Source organism: Crocodylus siamensis, chromosome 3, assembly GCF_052110815.1.
Source record: "Crocodylus siamensis isolate JL-2025a chromosome 3, ASM5211081v1, whole genome shotgun sequence".
NCBI classification, from domain to species: domain Eukaryota; kingdom Metazoa; phylum Chordata; order Crocodylia; family Crocodylidae; genus Crocodylus; species Crocodylus siamensis.
This window is the reverse complement of record NC_143397.1, coordinates 226581647-226604651: the sequence shown is the minus strand read 5'-3', so window position 1 is coordinate 226604651 and position 23005 is coordinate 226581647. Positions and strand designations below refer to the sequence as shown.

At 38.5% G+C, this 23005-nt stretch overlaps 1 protein-coding gene across 4 annotated transcripts in view; it reads right to left on the bottom strand.

Annotated features, from left to right (window-relative positions):
• ZFPM2 (zinc finger protein, FOG family member 2) overlaps nucleotides 1–23005 on the bottom strand; it is a 432895-nt gene that overhangs the window by 200778 nt on the left and 209112 nt on the right. For all 4 annotated transcript variants that reach the window (XM_090040486.1, XM_090040489.1, XM_090040487.1 and 1 more), the window contains one exon: nucleotides 11052–11170. In XM_090040486.1, coding sequence (XP_089896612.1) covers nucleotides 11052–11170 — 119 coding nt within the window. The remainder of the gene's footprint in view (nucleotides 1–11051; nucleotides 11171–23005) is intronic.

Below are 23005 nucleotides of genomic sequence, written 5' to 3'. Positions count from 1 at the left end.
ACAGATCCAGAGGGCATACGACACCCCGCCATGCTTGCCTGGGGATGCACACAGTGGCAGGGCCACCCCCACCCCATTGCTGCACCTCTCAAACAAGCTGCTTGCAGCTTCATCCTGCACCTTGCCCCAGCAGGAAGGCAGCACCTGTTAGCACCCCTTTGCTTCAGCACCCAGGTCAGTTGTCTCTCCCTTGCTATGGTACTGCCGCCTACTCAATATTTTAAAATTAATTCTCCCTCTTTCTAGTCTGTGGAACATATATATATATGTATGTATGTGTATAGAGAGAGAGAGAAAGAAAGAGCGAGCGAGAATAAAGAACTCTTATTAGAATTTACTAATCATCACTAACTATTAAGATGATGTGTTAGCCAGTTATCTGGTTTGATCACATTGTATACCTCTTTAACAGCTATTGAACACAGGGAACTTGTACCAGGAGACATACCAAATTTCATCTGTACTCAAATTAAGTCTTATGAGAACCACAGTTATGGCAGAATGATGAAAACAAAGTAAAATTGCTCTTTCTTTTACCTCAGTATTTGCCCTGCAGCAGGTGATCTAAGCTATAGCTGGAGGACAGCAACGAGGTAGAGAAGCATACTCTACTTCTTGAGTATTTCACAGAGACAGAATGACTGAAGTTGATTCTCCTATTAATTCCCCTGGATTCTGAGTTGTCACCATAGGATGGACTTGTTCTTTAGGTTTGATAAATGAGACATAGGATTCTTAAATACTGTATATAATAGCTCAGGTAAAGCTGCATATTGCTCAAGTGAAAATGGTTCAAAGTAGCATCACTATATTTGAGAAGGGCAAATTATCTGTCAGGTATAGTCATGCCACCCTAGCAGTTCTTTGAAGTCAGCAGAATGGTATAACTGAGAGCAAAAGCTGCAAAAATGATGTATTTCTAATAAAATCTTGATTGTTACTGTTCAGTATTAAAACATACGTAACTAAAATCTGCTCTACTAACAGCTTTACGCTTAATACAAATTTCAATATTTTTTTTAATTTTCAGAATTAGAAATATGGTCCCAAAATATCCAGCTACCTATAGGCAGGTACTGAAATGCACATTTAATTCACATGCCACACTTCCCCAAGTAAAACATGTGCCTTATTTTTTTCAGAGTCTTCCCTACTACAGCACGGGTTCAGCCAGTATTGAATCCTCAGGTTGCAATGGAACAGGGGTGAGTCCCATCAGTGCCAGTCCCTTTCCCCCCTGCGCTTGGTCAACCGCTAGTGCCAATTTGACAGCAGCTGTGAGAGGGCTAAACCTGTAGCTTTGTTGGCCCTGCAGCAAGGAGAGAGGGGAGTGAGGCTGAGGATGGGACTCCATTTCTGTTCCATGTGACCAAAGAGTTCAGTCCTGGCTTAGTCAGTGTGGAGCACAGCACTCTGCCACCACTCCATTTTTCTCCTGCATCCATTCCAGCATAAAAATGAGTTTCTCCGCTTAAGAACTACACCCCAATTTTGGGCAGCTAATTTTCAGGGGAAAGGTGTGTATAGTATGCAAATAAATACAGCTCTTGAGTCATTCATTTCCATTACTCATTAATCATTTTTAAGGTCTCTCTCCTAGCCAATATTCAGAAAAGTAGAGCTCTCACATTTGGAATCTAAACCAAAGGAGAAATCCTGGCTATGCTGAACTCAACAGTTTGCTGCTGACTTCAGTGGAGCCAGAATTTCATCCCTCCTCCCTGCAAAACTTAAAAGAAGAGAGCTAATATTCAAATTAAAAAAAAAAACTATTTGAAGTTTTGATAGAAACATCAAAACTGACCCCTTACCTTGCATTCCCAACAATGCAAAGTACTGGAAATAATGGAATCTGAAGTTTCTTTTCATCCAACAACCCTGTTTGCTCTAGGCTTTTTGCCTAAAAAAAAAAGTCCTTTGGTGTTAGATGTCATCCAAAATCGAACAGTGCAGTGGCTGAAGTAGCCATTAATGTTTTTACCACTGTCCTATGCAGACCTCTGTATACAAATCTAGAGAATGTTGAGCTTAAAACATTAGTGGCTACTGGAGCTGTCTCTCCAGTAGGGCTGCCATTAGTGTAACTCTACTGACATACAAACGAAAGGAATTTTTTGTTTGTCAGCCACTGCTTTACTTGTGGTTTTTGTGAGCTTTTAATTTTGACATTTTATACCTAAATATTCATAACAAGTAATATATTGTATTAGTTAGAAGAGATTTCTTTACAACATTTTAAAGATATGCTCAGTAGAAAACATTACCATTGAACTGCATAGCTATACATAACTAGCCCCATGAAAGGTACTACATAAGTGTAAAATTGATTCTCTAACACTTGAACACTTTAAATCAAGACCAGATGACACCCGAAAAGTTATGTTATCACTCAAACAAAAGTTATGGGCTTAATGCAGAAATGATTGCGCATTTTTTTCCTGGCATCTATTGTGCACAATGCCAGCCTGCATGATCATATAGGTCTCATCTGATCTTAAAATCTATGAATCTATGAAAGTACTGTTGCAGTATATGCTACCAAAATGAGACTTGTTGAAATGGGACAGATGCTTTATTAAGATTTCTCCCAGGGAACTGATTTAGTTTAATGAGAATGATTGGTAACATCTACTGCTTAATTAGGATAGTATTAGAATAAAGTCTATTTAATGAGGATGCTTTTAGCTAGTATAAAGTAATTAACTGAAATTTTTAGCAAGTTTTAAATCACAAATAGTAATTTTTAAAACAAACTTAAGCTCTGGTCACTCAATGTACATCTGTCAAGTAGTGAACAAAAGGTCTATTTCTTGGCTTGAATAAAGGCCTTGGTCTTTAGGCTAAAAAAGCAGAGACATTTCATGCTAAAAGTCGCCATTCATGTAACATTAAACTTGGGAAATTAAGCAGTCAGAAAAAAAGGAAATGCAGAGTCAAAATTGAAACCTCGTTCTTAATTCTGTGCCTGACTGCATTTTCTTTAGATCGGGGTTTTCAACCTTTTTTAATCTAAGTAACCCCAGCAGCCAGCTGCTGAGTGAGAGAGGCAGGGTGGAGTGGGGAGGGTAGCATGTGGCTGGATGCCAAGAGAGGAGGGGTGAGGCAGGGCATGTGGCCAGACACTGAGTGGGGAGGTGAGGAAGGTGTGCAGAGACAGAGCGGTGCCACCTCCCAGGAGCAGGGCTGGGGCAGAGCAGGGAAGCTCACCAGGCTGGGGTGAGGGCAGCAGCACCTCTCTGCGGGGTGGGGAAGCCCCTCTGCAGGCTGGTGTGCAGCAGTGCCAGCCACTGCGCGTGAGCTTCCCCACCTCGGCCCTGCTCTTGGGAGGTGGCGGTGCTCCATTCCATTCTTTACATATTATATAATATCTAAAGAATATCTAAATATTTTAAATATAATATTTAAAGCATTTTCTTTAGATATTATTATATATAAACATATAAACTTTTGCAACCAACAAGTGTCAGTCAGGTGTATAATTTCTTAACCTCATGGTTGTATTAACACTGGTTTTTATACAGAACTTATGTATAGTAGCATGTTTCATATGAGTCTTTGTTGTATATGATTGCGTTCTTGCCTCATTGCCCTTTGGTATTCTGCATCATAACAGTAGCTGATGTTAAGGTCTTCAAGGTCAAAACTCTCTCTTTACCTTTGTTCCATCAGAAGGATGTTTATTCCATTCTTTATTCTGTGCTCTTACACTATCACTACTGTATTTAAAGTTAAATTTTCAGTTTAAATGTAAATGCATAAATGGGACTATATAAAGGAAGAAGTCGGGGTATATCTACATGGAATAATACCATGCCAGGCATACAAGCCATAGTATGGCTGTGTAATTAGTAGCGGGGTTAATTAGCTCAGACACGGTGCTGCACTAATGAGGCTAGACCGTTTCCAGTACGGGAGCTAGCTCAGGTATCTGCTTGGCAATGGATTTTACTGTAAGAACATACCCAAGCATCCAAGCTGTAAATAGAAAAAAAGCTGTGAAAAGGTCTTGAGACAGTCCACATACTGCAGCACTTACTTGGTGGAAAATAGCTCTACTTTACTACCACACCCTACTACTAATTGTAGGGTGTGGCAAACTACACTTAATTGTAAAACAGAATGTTATACAGGAATGCTGAAGCTTCTTAGCTTTTAGAGATAAAGACGTTTTTTGAAATGACGCTTTTGAACACAACAGGCCTGATTCTGATCATAAATACCAGCATAAGTTAGAAATGAATCTGCTAAACGCACCTGAGCAATAACACTGCAAAACTAGTATAACAAAGATTAGAATCAGGGCCTCTGTTTACTACAGAGCTTTTTTTGGGTAACTGAATAAAAAAAAATACTATACGTTAATATAAGGCCAAATTTCATGCATGCAGGATTTATATCAAAGAGCAAACTTGGCCTCCAATGGTTAAGGTCTAAGTTAAATGGATAAAAGCAATACTGTTTAAACAATGAGCCACAGAGAGCCTGTATAGCTTTTTAGTGGTTTTAAAGAACCTCCAATCAAAGTGGCCAGTAAACTATAATACTGTAACTCTAAAGATTAAAAGTAGCTGGGCGGTATAGATAGGAGGTTTTTGACCTAAAGTGACCAGCCACAGATTAGTAAGTGAATAACTTAACTGCATTTTGAACCTTGGCTCCTCAGACAGTCACAGCACTTTCCAATCGAACTATTTCATTAGGAAATCTTCTAGAAGAAGTATAGCTTTGGCAGTGAACCTTCAGGATCCCATTAAAGGGTCTCTGCTGTATTCCATTGCAAGGCTGGTCCAAAACTGCACACTTTACTCCCCCGGATTCTCTGCACAGCCATTTTGAATCCTCTTTTCCTTATCAGGCTGATACAGACCTGCATCATCCTCTCCTCCTTCTGACAGGGGCTACAACAATGGGGGGGTATGATACAACTGCTCATTGTTTCGCTTCACAAAACCCTGCCACAGGGCACAGATTAACACCAAAAAATAGATGGCTGCAGCCAAAGAAAAACATTTTTCAGAATGCTTCCACTTGATTAATGAAGTAATGGCACGAACCACTGTTTGACTTTCATCATGTGCTATACATTCTTTGCCACTTCTTCTTTAGAAGTATCAGCTACAATTTCCTCAGAGTTTTGAAATACAAAGGCTATAATGGGGATTAATATGGAAGAATTTATACAGTGAAAATATTTAGGTATATTTATGGGGAAAATAGGGAGAAAAAAGCATTTCCTTGTTAGTACCTAAACTTGGGACTGCTTCTGAGAACAGTAGCTACTAGAATAAGGGATGCAGGATCAGTGCACTGTTTTTGTACATTAGCAAGTGCTCTAATTTTGGTCATGTTCAGTTTGATATATTTTAGGGTCTAGATTCCAGTCTTGAGGGGATGGGCAAATGTCATTTACCTTGAAAATCTCACCTCTACACGTGCATGGGGATGAGAGCCACTGCACTTGATTTTCCATATTGGTATTAATTCTCCTTTCCTGTACATCAGAATGAATATATATATATACACACACACACACACACACATTATATATATATATATACACACACACACACACACACACACACACACATTATATATATATATATTACCAGCCATACGGCAATTATGGGGAAAAAAAGTTTTGTGTGTTTTCTTTTTTTAAATAATAAAATGCGGACAAGGACACAGGAAGACAAGAAGAGAAGGATAAAACAGAATTTTTTTTGGAGAAATTATTCCCTGCAAACTTGCAGGGGGACATGGCTTTGGGATTTCTGATTTCTTGCCACTGGCAACCTGTCTGAATCATGGCTCCACTTCAGTCAGCTAGCGTTAGTTCTTCTTGATCCGTTGAACTATTGTCCTTGAATTGGAAGGGAAAGGCATCTGAGGGCATAAGGTGTTTTTGTCTCTTGAAATTATTAAGGGTTAGGGTCTATTAATCAACAGTATTTAGGTACCTAAATCAATCAGTAGGAGCTAGACACCTAAATACAAATGAGACACTGCAGTTCCTTTGAGAATCTGAGCTCCAGTCTTTTTCATGAACATCATTTAGGCAATACTGCTTCATGAAGGAAGCCAGTCACTGTGCAATATCCACTGACTTCTGGCTGTGTAAAATAAAATACATATCATTCTCCCTCCCTTAAACATTGAGCTCTCTTTAGTTCACTTGGTAGAGCTGCTGCTTGATGTCTTCCATGGTCCTGGTGTGCGTACATGACAAAAGATAGCCATTAAGTACCTCCACGGCAAAGAGGCATTGTTGAATGGAAGTCAACGACTTCTGCTATTATTGTAGTGGCCAGTGTCAGTTAAATCAGTTTTTCAAGGTAGCCAGGCTTCCACTTCTCTGAGATGTGTATTGTTAACATACTTGAAGATAGGAACTTGAAAGATCTAAAAAAATGTTTGACATCTGGCACAGTGACTCAATTAATTACTGTGTTGAATTAATTAGAATGCTGAATCTCCTGAGCCAACAACAGGGGTCTATACCCAGCATCATAATACTGCTTGGAATATGAACCAGTTTAAAAGCATATTAAATGCTCTGATTTTATTCAAAGCTGACTGAACGCAGAGAAACTAGGTTATTTCTATCATAATTAAATACCGAGAAATGACCCGTTGCTACCATTGTTAAGGATGAGTAAGATGTTCAGCAAAATCCTACTTCACTTTATATGCCCAAATAGGACTTGCCTAACTGTGTAGCAGCATTGTCAGCACTTACACACAGCTTGCGATTCTATTTCACATCCAGTGTGGACCCACAAATGTCCAAGTGGCTATTTAGCATGTCTGCACTCTGCTCAGATAGTCACATGGCTTCATATGCACATAACTGAGCATAAATCTTGAAAGTGTAGCTTGGTAAAACTGGGGTAAAGCATTCCCATGTTTTAGCCCAAGAGCCTGGGGTTTATAGAACTCCCCTAGGAAGCAGGAGTCTAAGTTCCCCTTACCTGTATTTCTCTGACTTTACAGCACAGTGCTCTAAACACTGGTCCACAGGTCCCTTCTTCAGGTTTCCTCTTGAAGTAGAGCCACATTGCACCGTACATTTAATATCCATTAGATAAAACAGATGGACAGTACTGGGAGAGTTTCTATTCTCTCTGAAGCGCATGTAGTGGGGGAGTTTCTGCCTCACTGAAGCAAGAATCCAGGGTAGAAGCCAAGGACCCTTTCCTTCCAGAAGAAAAGGCAACTGAATCTTTAAAGGCATGCTCTTTAACCCCACATCCTTCCTCTTTTGGCTGCCCTGGGAAATAGGTTAAAAAAGAATGCTGAAAAGAGCCCTTGATAATTCCTAACCTGTGGCCTGATGGTTAGAGCACTATGCTGGAAGTGAGACAGATATGGGGCCAAAACCCATCTGGTGAAGGGAGCCTAGAATATGGGTCTCCTGTTTCCTGGGAAGTTCTCTTACATGTGGGCTCAAGGGCTAAACATGGAAGAGTTTCCTGCTCCATCTAACACCCACTAGTCATGGGCTTTTGCCTGGCACCAATCCTATGACTTAGGCTAGCTCAAGTATGTTCATACAGAGCCACACGCCTGCCCAACCAAAGCAAAATAGGACTTTATTCTTACTCAGCCACAAACAGATGTTTTGGATCAAGTGTGGGAATCCAGCTGTAAATGTTGTGGCATGGTAGCATAAAGTTAAATGAATTTTCTTTTCCTTTCCTTATGAGAAATTTATGTTGAAGTCTTTCAAAGATTATTTGATAAATTTCTAAATTTTATTACAACAAAATGTTTATGGTTCTCATTCAGATGTATGTTAAACCTGTTATCAAATACAGATGTGAAACTGATTAAGATTAGGTTTCTGCCAAATGAGCTTTTAAAAATATGTGAGTGCATGTCTGTTTATATATATGAAAGTGTGCAAATATATGTAAATATATGGGTATACCTAGCTATTTTGCACACGTATATCTGGCTGTTTTGATATAAATAAAATTAAAAAACAATTTAAATATTTCTCCCATTCATAAACCTAAGACAACACGCAATTTAGAGAGAATAGTAATCAGCTATATTAACCAAACAGATTGTAAGTGGTACTACAGATAAGCTTCACATAAAAGAAAAACACATAACAACTAGTTTGGTGATTGGGTTGCCTACACAACAAATTACAGATTTATCAAAACTTTTCTATTGCGTTCAACATTTTGAGGTAACTAGCATGATTACTGGGAGATGAGGAAACAGTTAAGATAGGAAGAGAGTAGAAGCTACCTGATGTTTACTTCGAATATTTCAAAATGTTTCTGTACCAATACGGAATGAAAACAATGCCCGTCATAATTCAGCAAAAAATGGACTCTGTCCTTTCAAGATGGGAGTGTTTTTCCATGGCTTGGTTGTTAGGGCTTTGGCTCCAATACAGAGGTTTATTGCAGATCATACTAAACCAGAGTTGAACCTGAGCCCTAGGTGAGTTCTCTAGCCTTCATCCTACTAAGCCTACAGACTTTGCTGTCTGTCTTTCTGATGAACATTTGATTGAAACCAAAACTTTTCAGTAAAAATCCCAAACCCAATGCCAGTTTATAAAGAGTAAGGGCCAAACTGCATTCATCCTAGTAAGCATTTAGATGGACTTAGATGCCTAAATGCGATTCTGCTCCACCCTGTTCAAGTCCCTGGAAATCTGCTAATCTGAATCAACTTTTGTAACTGTACCCTTAAAAACAAGTCACAAAAGGCATCCAGGAGAAGGAAGACTTGCACGTTTGTCTCAGGGAGTCAAGCAAGGTGAAATAAGATTGCACTTAGGCAACTAAGTCCACTTATGCACCTAACAAACTGACCAGAATCTGGCCCTAAATATTTGGCTTCAACTAAACAACATTTTGACAAACAGATTTAGACTAGAACAGTGGAAACTTTGTTAATCCTTCAGAGACCGAAAAAGAAGTAGAGAAGCATAACAAAACAATATTAGTACTGATGATATATTGCAAATTTATTCTAGTGACATTTCTTAGAACTGCTATGGTTACAGTCCAGTTGTTATACCTGTTAGTTGCTGAAATGTTTCAAGGTATAAATTGTAATTCTTTTGTTGTGCAGAAATTTTTGACGAAATTTTCCACTACCAATGGAAGCAGAAAATACAGTAGTTTTAGAGACACAGAATCAGCATTCCCTACTATGTTGCTTAACCAAAGCAAAAAAAAGTTTATGTAACATTTAGGCCCCTGCCACATGTTACACTTAAGACATGATTAACCAGTTAATCATGTCTTAAGTTGTAACCTAGCAACTTGTTAAAACTATTCATGGCATCATAAAACAAGGAATAAGCCACAAAATTATTTCACAGAAATGTGGAATAACTTTCTAGCTGGTTCCTAATATGGTATTAAGTGAAGGCATAGCCAGTTGCACCCCCGGGGCTGGGAGCCCATAGCTGATGGGGCTCCCAGCCACAGGGCATATCATGCACTCCCACAGCTGGGAGTCCTGTCAGCTGATCTGGACTCCCAGCCATATGGGCACACCATGTGCTCCCATGGCTGGAAGTCTGCAGTTGATGAGTGTCCAGCCATGGGGTGCACCATGCTCTGTCAGCTGATCAAAAGTCCAAGCTGTGGGAGCACAAGGTGCATCCCTGCAGCTGGGAGCCTGGATTATGTCTGCACCAATTGTCACACTGTCTGTTTAAACACTCAGATCATAGATATTGCTGTGCTAAGTGCTTTATGCATACTGATTGGTAAGATGCAAATTAAATAGATAAGAGAAAAGCTAACCCTGCTAGACCATGGAGCTATTTCTAGGTGCTGTCCTTTATTTGGAATCCGAAAGAGAGTTCATTTCTATGGGATATCTCCGGCTGGTTGTAGATGCTGAGCACTTGAAAAATCTGATCCTAAGTTTCTATTCCAATGCTTCTGAATATTGACTAGAGTCTTTAAATAAAAAAAAGGAAAATAGAAACAAAAACCAACCAAAAATTCCCTATCTTACGTTAAAATGTTAAGATACATTACAGTTTATAATGGATGCTACATATGTCCAGCAACTACGTTCTTAGTTACTGTTTTTAATAGGTGTACATGAAAAAAAGATTGCACAGGTTATACAGCAAATTGCATTTTAAATATGGAACTACTATATATATGATGCATTGTAATGAAAGAGTCCCACAAGTCCTTACATCAGTAATGTGGGCATGAATGATCTGCAAGAGCAGGGGCTGATTTAGTAAAAAGTATCTGTTATGAAGCTCAGTCTTTTCAAGAGACTGAAGATGTCAAGACAGTGCAATACAACTGCAGAGATTTTACCTGATTACTTTTTCTCTTTAAAGTGTGATCTTTTCAAATATGCTAAGGAAATGAACCTGAGTGACACGACATAAGAGGTCAGACATAAAACCAGCACAAACAAAAGGCAATGTAGAGATAGGAATGATATTCTCCTCAACAGGTTGAAGTGAGATTCAACTATACATTACGTATATGGACCACTGACTTGAAGGCAGTCAAAGCAATTTGCACTGATTTAGATATTAGCCAAATTTAACATCTAAACCTAATATTCAGCACCTTTGAATATTTTTGCTAATACTACAGGGTGATGACAGATGACAGAGCTTTCAATGTCCTTACTTTTAGGACAGGATAGATTAACATCAGGAATCGTAGTTATTTTTCTATTTTCTACACTGTAAATATGAATTGTCCTCTAATAAATTTGTGCTGCAAAACAATGAAAAAACAATTAATAATCAAAACAGTTGTTTAAAGTGGAAGGCCTCAGTTTGACTCAACAGATAAAGTAAGAATCATATAATTCCCATTCTTCTGCAAAATAACAAGTTTAGTATCGTTAACCTGTGACCTGCATAAGTCTATGTAGACTGCTGCCACAGATGAACTTATTGGAAAAGCTCCAAGTAGCACTGTCCATGAAAGCTAACAATGACTTGTTTTTAAGTGATTTGGCGGAGCTGTAATAAAGGCTAATCCCTAAGGGAGGGCATAGAATACAACAGAGTCAACTTTCTCTGAGCAGTCACATACCAAGGTGTTATTATTCAGATCCATCTTCCCAGCAAAAGGCCCCCATGTTGTTCCAACTGGAAGCTGCTGCCGACTCTGAATCTTGCGCTCCCCATCCTTCTGGAACATCTCCAACTCTCCTGCAAACAAAGAAAACAAGTAACGTTTAGAGTACTTTCACTTGTGCCTTGACAACAACCACCTCTGCCTTTGTGTTTGTTTTATATGCACAATGTTCTGAGGACCCATATAATGAGAATTAATTATGCTTGCCTGAAAAACAACTGATCTTGTCATCCAGAGAAAAAAACTAAACCTTTTTCCTTATAATTATATTCAAATTCAGTTTATAAAGTCCCATTCCTTTCTTGCTTCTTTTCACAGACATTATAGTTTTGAAGGCATTTTTATTCAGTAAATCTTTGAGAATGGAGGGAATAATGGTTACTTAAGAGGCTTTTATATACTGCTGTGGAGGGAGAGAAAAAAATTGAATATATTATAAGTACACCTGGGCTAACAGCCTTCTGGAATTTCACCCTCACAGAGAGCCAAACACTTAGGTCTTTACTTAGGCAAAAATTGAGCCAATCTGTTTTCACATTTATACCAAAGTAAATCCAGAGTAACTCCATTTACTTCAGTAGAGTTCCTCTGCATTTATACTGGTACTAAAAAATAAAGAAAGGCTTAGCTGATACTTTGCCTGAGTTAGAGAGTAATTGATTCAAAGTGATTAATGTGTGTATATTATAAAGTGTTAATGGATTTATAATAAGACAAGCACATGGAGGGGGGAGGCCTAGGTTTTTCCACTTTCTAATTCCCTCCTCTCTTGTGGAAAAAGGCATGCTGTAACTAGAGTTTTTGTTATTCTTTTTGCTCTAAGAGAAAGTAAAACATTGAGATAAAATGTTAATTTTTAAATAAGTTACTTTTTTGTCAATATTTTAAAAAGTAATGGTTCTCTCTCTATCAGAGGGGAAAAAAGGAAGCAAAAAGAGGAAAAAAACAGAAAGCATGGACAGTTTCATTACTTTGAAAGAAATAAGAAATATTTTTCTCCCTGAAAGCTTCCTGCTCAATTATTTTTCAAGGTATAAAAAAATATATAAAACTTTGTGCCAAAAAAAAAAAAGTTCAAGAATTGTTTTTAATTTAAAATATTTACCAGTTATATTACTGGAGAATTCCTACTTATTTTCCTCAAAATTCCCCAAATAAATTAAACTATAAGGCTATTAGAAAACTATTATTTTTAGGATCCATTTAGACATTTTGAAGAAAAAATGTTTACCAGGAACAGGATCCATTTCTTGTTCTGGCTAGTTCAGCAGCATAACTACCAGAGTGCACCCTATGTGGAGATGGTGGTGCCAGGGGCTGGGCTGGCAACAGAAGCTGCCATTCTTGTGCCCTCACTAAGTGTATGTTTAAGGCTGCTACCCAGGTTGCCCACCCATTGTTATGTTATTGAGTTCAACTTGTGCTTCTGTTGTTGCAAATTTGGCTGCATCTTTGAATTTGCTCCTCTTATAAGCTTTGGATTTCTTGAAGCTAAGCATTAAGTCAGTGATAAAATTCACATTGAATTCAATGGAGTCGGCATTTCATTTTTATGCATGGAACAGATGCAATTACAATGCCGGTCTCCCACTACATCTACAGAATTCTTCCCCATCAACCATCAATATCAGTATCTGAATCACAGCTGAGATTTTTTACAAAGATCAGGGTATCCATCTATTCAATAACTAAACTGCAAACCTGTCCCACATTCAGGGCTAATGATTGTTAAGAAAATGACCTTGATCAGGTGGAAGTCAATGTCATCTCCTTGCTTGCAAGTAAACCTAAAGCTCTCAACGCATCTCCTATAACTACTTCCACATGTGAACGTCTGGATTCTTGTTACATGCAAAATGTGAAGGTTTTATTCATTCATGGGATTTAATCTTGACCATTTTCCAGAGAAAAAAATGAGTTGGGGTTCTGTTTTCAAGCAAAGAGATTTGTATTTCAAATGTGAGGGCTGAAGATTGCAATAATACTCCATCAAACATCAGACCCTCTATGTAAACTGGAACAAATACATCAGAATCAATGAAGCTGTACTGATTTTCCAATTTATGAATGTGAGAATAAAATTTTCATTTTTCACACTAACAAAAATATGACATTTGTAAAGGTAACCAACATATGGGAAAGGTTTTATACAGTATACAGTAATTAAATACAACATTAAAAAAAACCTATTGAAATACTGTAATAGATTGAATTAATTTTTAAACCATCTCTCTGTATGGTAACTTTGGAAGTAGCGGTTTCCCTGAATTGCAGGCCTAGGTATGGATCAGTAATATATACACTGTAGCATTTTTGGTTCTATATGAAGACGAAACATGGAGCAATGGAGCATTTCCTTGCTTTTATACACTAAAAAAATCCAGCTGTGTCTATGGACATGTCACATTTAACTGATACCAGAGAAATCATGAGAATCTTTGAAAACCCTTTTAAAAAATAATTCAGCCTCCCTTTCTGTCACTGACATTTTTCATTTGAAAAGGGTTCAGACTCAGTCAAACACTGACTCCTTATCTGTACCTGTGGATTTACAAGCAGGACTGTCTTTTAATAGATTAAGAACGACAAACTTGGGGCAGATCATCCTGTGATATCCAAACACCTAGCAAAGTTTTAAGGTGCACATAATAATGCTATTTTTATTTTTAAACAGGAAAGTTTCATAATGTTAATAGTGCAGCTTATATAATGCTTATAGGCAGAAAACACAGAGACCTGCAGCCATTTTTCATAAGAATAGAACTTTCTTTCCTTTGATTTGCTCATCAAATATTTTTGTTTCTCATGTACCTTTTTTCTTTATTCTATATTGCCTAATGACATTTTGGGTGTAAAACAGGAATTCATAACCAGATTATTTTAAAATCTACTCCTCTAAGAATATAATTACAGAGACTCTGCATTATAACCTCATTTTGCCATATTCATAATAATAACCATGCATATTTTGATCTTATTGGCATATGCCCAGCACCACTTGAACAACAACATTACAGTTTTTTGACCTGTAGTGCACATGGAGCAGGAGAGAGTATTTGGGTGTGATTCAGTGTAGTATAGCATGGCACAGAAAGAAAACAGTACAGACATATCTTGTGGGTCTGTGTGTGTTTTAGAAATATTGGGGAGAATGACATATATATTTTCCCTTTAACTAGCAAATTTCAAACAAGGTTGCATCAAAAACAGTACAGTTTAACTCTTGGCATGGCTGCTGTATTTCTCATTGACCATCTTTGGCTTGGGGGGAAATTACATTAAAAAGCTGGCAAGTGACCTAAAAATACTTCTAAACAACTGCTAAGATTTTTTTAAAACAAAGCCTCAGTGACTTAATGATATTGTGTTTTGTTTTCAGTCTCCCCCTCAGTAATTCCTAACGCTTCTCCTGCATTCTGCAGTATTCTTTTCCTACGTTCTCTACTATTGTTCAGGGTAGAAAGTATCAAAATTGTGACTTCTTTTAGGTGCTACAAGTGGTGTCATACCTGTAGCCCTTGGAGGCTACTTGAGTCCTTTGAGGGAGAAAAAAAAATTGTACCTGAGCATGTACAACTTCTTTCCCAAGCCCCTCTCTGTGACTTTCACACTAAAGTATTTGGGCAAGCCCTGGCAATATGAGAAGAAGTAGGGGGAATATCTTCCCCTGCAGTCATAGAAACAGTAGAAATACGAGTCAGGAGTATTCTCACAACCTTTCCCTTTCCATGCTGTGGCTATTGTTCAGCATCTTTCCCCATTGGCCACCTCCTGAATAGCAGAAAAGGAAAGACAAGCTCTGATGATTCTCTTGCCTGATTGATTACCTGCAGGAACTGGGAGTGCTGGGCAGAGAAGTATAACAGGGAGGGGAGAGTACCTGTATAGGAGGATTCCCCTCAGCCACAAAGCCACCAAGGAAAAGGAGAAAAGCTAAGGACCCAAAGGCCTCCCTTATTCTGTGCCCCAATCCAAAGCACAATGTGTGGATCCAAACTTCCAGCTACTAATGATTTTAATTGGCAACATTTGACATTTAATTAACGTATATTCTTGCGCTTGGCAGCAAATTGTAATATACACAATTTGTAAACAGAGACCAGAAATATGGTATTTAATATGCAGCATGATGACAGCATAGCTAGATCAGTTGGTTGTACAATGCTACATTAAACAAGGCATCCCTAGACCTGGTATTTGTCCTGTTGAGAAGTTCAGTAGGAAGCATAACTAAAGTGCCACTAAGACATATGGAAAAGAGATATCTAACCTTTAAGACTGTAAATTATGTGCAAAATGAAATTAACGGATAGTCCATTTTTAGTTATATTTATTTCTCTGCTCCATAGCAAATATTTTTCCAGTTTGTTCTTCAAGAACTTATATCCAGCTTGCTGAGTAAGTTTATACAAAATATTTGAAACGCATCATATGGGCTAATCAATTTTGGTAAAAGATAATGCTGCTAGTGCTGCTGGCTGTTTCTCTTATCTTATTGATGTAGCATACTTTTAAAGTCTCTGATTACTCAAAGACTTATGATAGCTGCACTGTAAAAGGAGCCCCAAGTCATGACTCACTAATATAGCTACAAAACATCCCATAGCTTTTAAGATATTAGGCCACCTTGCTGGATACTGAACCAAAATGAGAAGACTCAACTGTAAGAATTTTTTCCTATTTATAGATATTGTTTTAGGTATGCTTTTTAAATCCCTCATGACTGAGGGAGAAAAAATGTTTTCTGTTTTTCAACAAATCATCATCCACTTCTTATACCTCCAGAAAACCTGTATTATTTTGTATAACAGTGGTGCCCAGTAGTTGTTATTGGCCTCTTATAGGATTTGACTATGGCTTCAAATATCAGAGGGATCAAGCTAGAGTGAGCTGAGTACTGTAAATGGTATTTTCTGAACACAATCATCTCTGGCTTTCATCCATCTGCCCACTTTCTGGTGTAAGAAACAATAGCGCACACAGCTGACAGAGGTTGACAAGGAGAACTTGGTAGGAGAAAGTACTTCATTACTTCTAAGTTTTGTATGCATTTATATGCATTTAAATTATCTAAGTCACTCAAAATTCGTTGGCAAGAATATTTTATCAAGAAAAGCCTTGTAACAGGAGGTCTTTGGGTGAAAAAAGAAAAGACAATCTTGGTTCTGTGTAAATGGACATTGGTCCATTGACATCATTTGAGTTCTGCTGGTTTTCATCAGCTGAGAAACTGTCTTGATATATATTTCTATATGCCTGAGAAACGTTATATATTGTGATATCAAATACGGACAGCTCTGAAGTCATGCTAAATTCAAAAGCTCTCACAGATTTTAAAAATCCTTCAAGCCTTTAAAAAAAGACAGGAAAGATAGCTGAAATATGGCATAAAGTACCTTTACCTCTCATATGATTCAACCATTAAACAGCTACCTGCCTGGTAATGCACCGTAATAGTTTTGAGATGGATATTTGACTGGTGATTATCTCCATCAAAAATATAAAGCTAAGCTATTACACACACCTTTTAATACTGCATAACACAATGAATCAAGACTGTATATATGGTGTCTCATTTCTGTTTTCCAGGTGCTCCCATAACAAGGTATATCTGCACATACAGTGATTCGGCATTTGTTTAAACTGTGTTTTTGGGATACCTCTTCTAAATTCTCCTCCCTCAATTTTCAAGACTCTCAGACATAACACACACTAAACCACAGTTTTGCACATAAACTTGAAATACGATGTTCTCTATTCAAGTACTCCAGTCAAACCCTGATAAATCAGGCTGGCCATGCAGTGATCTTATCCTTTCTGACTCTTTAATAAATCGAACCTTGTAAGTTCACGCTGTTGGAAGTTGTCACTAAATGAAATTGTGACCTTATCCGATGCGTGAACTTATCCTGCTGACAACTACATTTATTGTGTGGATAAGAAAGAAAAAAAAAAGGAGACTTTTGATAATTGTGATCTTAGCCATATGTAACTCTAACAGATGGGATCTTTTTGATGTTCCATTAATGATTTGCCTATGATGAGCCTCTACTCAGAGAAAAATGTTCTCCATAGGTAAGTGCTAAGGACACTGGCAGACTATTAAAAGTGCATGAAGAGGTACTGGGTGACAGCAGTGAATCAGCAGCTATTAGCCAAACACAAAGAGCTTTGAATTAGCTTGTAATTGCACTGGAAAAGATAACATAATGGAGGTGGCAAAATAGAAACATTCCCTTTTCACAGGGTTCATTCAATAGCTGAAAACCCTAAAACAAGTAAGTGGGAGTTGTACCAGTAGCCTCAAACATATTGTCACTGCACTTCTTTGATAAAAGCATACTGTGTCCTATACCATAGCGGCTGCAAAGTTACTATAACTAATGCTGAAGAGTACTGGTTAGCAAGGTAATTCACAGAGTTATAAAAATAGCTAAGTGCTTGTCTGTCACAGATTGAATATATTGTGTTACTTAATTTGGCCTAGAAAGGTGAGCTCACAGTCCACCATAATTGACAGTACTGCTTTCTTTTCTGGAATGCACTGGCTCTGGAAATGGGAGACTTGGCAGGTGTCATGGTCTATTCTATTTTATATATGTAGTTCTATTTCACAGAACTACACTCCTGCTTTGAGATACACGTGCCTGTTATATATTTCTGTAGGACACACTGTGGAGGGTCTTAGTGTGAGGTTTGAACCTTCACACTATGGTTCAACCAGAACACCAGACTAACAATCTTGCTAGGGATCTTCAAAACAAATGTGAAAAAGTTGCTTTCCTAGGAAAAGTACATTAAAAGTGTTTTGGTAAGAGGCAATCAGAACAGGTTCCTGTAGGTACAGCCACTTTTGCATCCAGGCAAACTTTGCCACATGCTGGTGATGCCCCACAGTGCTTTTATTCAACAACAGTAAGCCACTGCTTACTTCCCATTAGTAACCCCATAACCAGAACCAGTCTCTCCACCTAGCTCCTGTTTGTGCTTAAGCATATGGGCTCTGCCAGCTACAGTTCCTTCAACTATCTTACAACAGTGTCCTATGTCCTAGACTCTGCAGGAAGTAAAAAGACCGTGAGAATGCTTTGCAGAGTGGAATACAGAGTGTAAAGCCTAGACAAAGAACTCCTGAAACTCCCTCCTGCAAGGGAAGGGATGGATGAAAGAAGAGAGGGAGAAAGCCTGATGAAGAAGCATTTGAAGGAAGGAAGAGAAGGTGTGATGAGGGCTGAGGAGAACTTAGGAGAGACAAGGAAACCGAGTGAATGAAAAGCAGGGAGTCAGTGGGGTACAGCTGGAAAAAAGGGGGAAAAAGGGCTCAGTAAAGGGCAGTAAAGCTAAAGAAGAGAACAAGTGAAAACGCATGCATTCACATAGAAACGTAGAGTTAGAAGTATGCAACTATGTAAGGATTGAAAGCAAATACTTCATTATTCCATGTCAATGAATTATTTTTTTTAGCCAAAACAGATGAAAGATGTTATAATTGACCAAAACTAAGCCACAACAATAAAAATAGTATCATTCCAATCATTTCCCACTAGGATGAATCCTGGCACAATTAACTCCTAGGCAAAGGTGTAACTGCAGTTTACCTGATGAAAAAAGCCATGTGTACAAGAGCATATGTATTCTATTTAGTTTATAAGGTGGAAATCCATTCTACCTTCTGCAGCTTATAGACATGCTGAAGCTAGCACTAAAGTTTCTAGCTCATATACTGGTAGATGGAGCAATCAGCCCAAGAAGCCTGGTAAAAAACTTATGCCAAGCTCTTGCCGATATGATTGTATAGTGTATAGTTAGTAACAGCCTAATCAACAAATGTAAAGATAGCAGTAGTGTAACAATGTAGCTGGGCATCACACATCTGGAAGGCTGCCGCATAGGGGAAGTGGTGACTTCCAGTTGCCACTGTCACTGCAACTTTAAATGCACAGCTGCAGTCAAAGCGGTTTTTTTACATGCTAGGCCCCCATTAGTGGCTGGGGCAGCTGCTGTAGTTATGCCACTAAAATCCAGGTTGGGTGTACCTATACAAGCTAGTCAGACCTCTGAAATGTAGTAAAAAATGAAGGTAGCTTATGTCCTCTGACAATAATTTCTTTAAAGGCATAGTTCCTAAAAGAACATATTTCTGAAGGTTTTATATATTTCTGAATCCTTCAGAGTTACATACTATTTGAAAAGCATAATTGCCTTAAATATTTTTATGTGCATCTCTGTGTGTAATAAAATGGTATGTGAAGAAAAAAAAAAAGAATCATTGGAACTATATTTAGAGTATTTCAAAATAGTTTATACACAAATAAAATGGAATCATGCTGTTACCATAAGATGTGGCCAGGCTGGGGTGAAACACTACACCAATTTAACCTAGCAACACCACAGTTTTGAAGGAGGAGAAATGAAGGAAGACAGTATGAACAGTATTTATTTGTTAATTTTTGTTTCCACCTGCTTGTTGTATGCCATTTGAATCCCTAGATTGTTACGTGTTCGAAGCATCTCATACAAAATCATAGAAACTAAGGGCTGGAAGGGACCTGGAAAGATCACTGAGTCCAACCTCCCTTGCTCTGGTCAGGCATACTGCTGCGATCAAATGATCCCAGCAAGGTCTTGGTTCAATCTCCTCTTGAAGACATCCAAGGTTAGGGACTGCACCACCTCCTTGGGAAGTCTATTCCCGATTCTGGTCACCCTAAGCGTAAAGAAGCTCTTCCTTACATCCAACCAGAAACCATCCTCTAACAGTTTATGGCCACTGCTCCTTGTCCTTCCCTGGGTGCCTTAGTGAACAGTTTTTCTCCTAGCTCCTGATATTCACCCTTTACATACATATGGACGGTCATCAAGTCCCACCCCAGAGTTCATTTCCCCAGGCTGAACAGTCCCAGATCCCTTAGTCTTTCCTCATAATGTTTGTCCTCCAGGCCCTTAATCATTCTTGTGGCCCTTATCTGGACTCCTTCAAGGTTCTCCATGTCTTTTTTGAAGTGTAGCACCCAGAACTGGACACAGTTAGGGCCAGATTAAAGCATAGGCAAACTAGGTACATGCCTAGGGCCCTAAGTGAAGAAGGGGCCCAGTTGTGCTTATTTTACATATTGTAGTTATTGAGTGAATAAAAGTAATATAAATATACAACATTAAGTAGGGGCCCACGAGTTTATTTGGCTAGGGCCCACTAAAGGGTTAACCTGGCCCTGGACCCAGTATTCCAGCTGGGGTCTCACCAGCATCAAGTAGAGAGGATATATCACTTCCTTAGCCCTGCTTGTGACACATTGGCTAATGCATCCCAGTATGCTATTAGCTCTGTTGACTACAGCACCACGCTGGTGGCTCACGTTCATCCTGTGATCAACCATAACCCCAAGGTCCCTTTCAGCCATTGTGCTGGCCAGGACATCTCCTCCTAACCTGTATTCATGTCACTGGTTACTTCTTCCTAGATGAAGCACTCTGCATTTATCCTTATTGAACTGCATCCGGTTCTGGTCCACCCACCTTTCCAGTTTGTCCAGGTCCACTTGGATCTGCATCTTAACACCTAGCATAACCACTTTTCCCCATAACTTAGTATCATTCACAAACTTGGCCAGCATGCTTTCCACATCCTCATCTAAATCACTGATAAAGATGTTGAACAGCACAGGGCCAAGAACCGAACCCTGCGGAACACCACTGGCCACCTCCCACCAAGACATAGTCCTATGCACTAACGCTCCCTGGGTTCCCTTAGTCAGCTCCCCATTCACCTGACTGTGGACTCTGCCAGCCCACAATCCCCCAGTTTTTTTTTTTATAAGAGTGTCATGGGAGACCATATTGAAGGCCTTTTAAAAATCCATATATATGATATCAACTGCATCTCCCACATATAAGCGGTTTGTTACTTGATCATAGAAGGAGACGAGGTTGGTCAGACATGACCTGCCCGCAATGAAACCATGTTGGCTATCTTCAGCATCATTCCTTCTGCCAGTCTCTCACAAATGGACTTCTTGATTATTTTTTCCAAACTTTTATATCTGTAGAGCTCATAGTTACAGGTCTGTGAGCCTGCTGGGGCTCCTGATTCTGACTGGGAATAATAAAACAAAACAAAATGAAAGAAAATGGCAATGGAATTGTTAAGCAAATAACATTTATACGGTAGGTTGAAATCTTTAAACGTAAGAGTATACCACAGCCCTAGTCTGTGAAAATCCCATGACAATCTAAAATAACCACCAAGTCTCTAAGGTTTTCTGTTAGCTTCCTAAATGTAAAGAATCTAAATGGCCAATGAGTTGGCTCTTTAAAATTGCTGTTGCAAAATCTCTTAACAATGATCTATCCATAGTGCCTATCATAATCATTTTTAGAGTTCGAGATTAACCATCATGACAATATTTCTTTGCTGTCAGTCAGAAAGGATGTAGAATCACTGATGAATATTGTTGCCCAGAGTTTGTTTAATCTTGGGAGTGCACCAGCCTCTTTACAGATGTACGAAGAATATTTGTATGCATTTGGACAATTTTGATCAATTTTCAAAACCCCACTTAAAAAACAAACTGGAAGAGAAAGTCAGTCTTTATATTGTAAAGCATAAATAAAAATCACATAACAAGATGTTTAAATAAAGTGATCTAATAAAGACAAAGATCAGTTCAGTCCAGTTCTTTCAGATCATTAGTTTATTCTGTCTTCTTAGCCAATCATAATAAGTGGGAAACATGCTGTGCTAGCAGTAAAATATATTCTATAGAGCAGAGACTGGAAGTACTGGGACTGGAATAATGGCAGTCATTGCAGGGTCCATTTCAAGCAAATTTGTTAATATTAGTCACACGGGGTAATAATCAATGGAAAATCAATGTCTTATTGTCACTTTGATGCTTGTGGTAATTCCATTCACCTTTTGATAAAAGTAGGATGTACTGTAGCACAGTGCTAACCACAGCATAAAGCATACACCACCTCTACTACAGTTAGAAGTATGGAGTCTTTTTCTTCGCTGGGGCATGGAATCTCCCTGTTCCTCCTTGGATTGACTGTACTGCAGTCAGAAAGGGCACAATATGGTTGACACTGTTACAGCGCATCTTTCCACAGTCAACAAACTCTAATGAACTTCACAGAAAATGAGTGTCCCCTCCCTGTCCTCTTTGGGCTCCCCCAAATCTTAAAGAGACCCTGAAAGGATCATTTAGGAGATAATGGGAACCAGAACCATGGATGGCCCCTGCAGAGAGGACAAGAGAGAAAAAGGGGCCCTGAATTCTCCATCCTGTAGGTACCTATGCAAAGACAAGCCACATTATATTATACTTCCTGCCATGATGACAATGCCATAGAGTACGGATTCAACACAATGAAATGACAGAGGAGAGGGAACCATTTATTTAAATAATTTCAGCACACACCATTTTCTTCACCTCTCAGGACAGATAGTTATAAATGTCCATTTACATTTTGAATGGAAATAGACTAGTGTCATTAAATCCTGAGCCTGAGATGAATGGAGTTCAGGAGTTCTGGGATCCAGGGTTTTCAATCAGCCCACCAAAAAAATTATCCAAAGATGGTGGGGCCTGATAAAGGAACACATCCTTACGCTGGTTTTGGTTTTAAAGTTTAAGTTTTTAACATGAAAATAAATGCATTTTGATTGTGTTCTTTTAGTAATTTTTCATCTTTTTTGTTTATGAGGTAGAATCTCACTATTCAACAGGTGGGTTGACTTACTACAAATAAAAGCATAAAAGTGATTAAAGAAATTAAGTGGAAACAACCTATACTACTGAAAACTCTTCATCATGGTCTCTCTTGACAGGGTTAACATATGTTCCACTCTCACATACATACTTCAAACTGGCAAAAAAATTCCCAATTATCCTGTGACACTATACAGA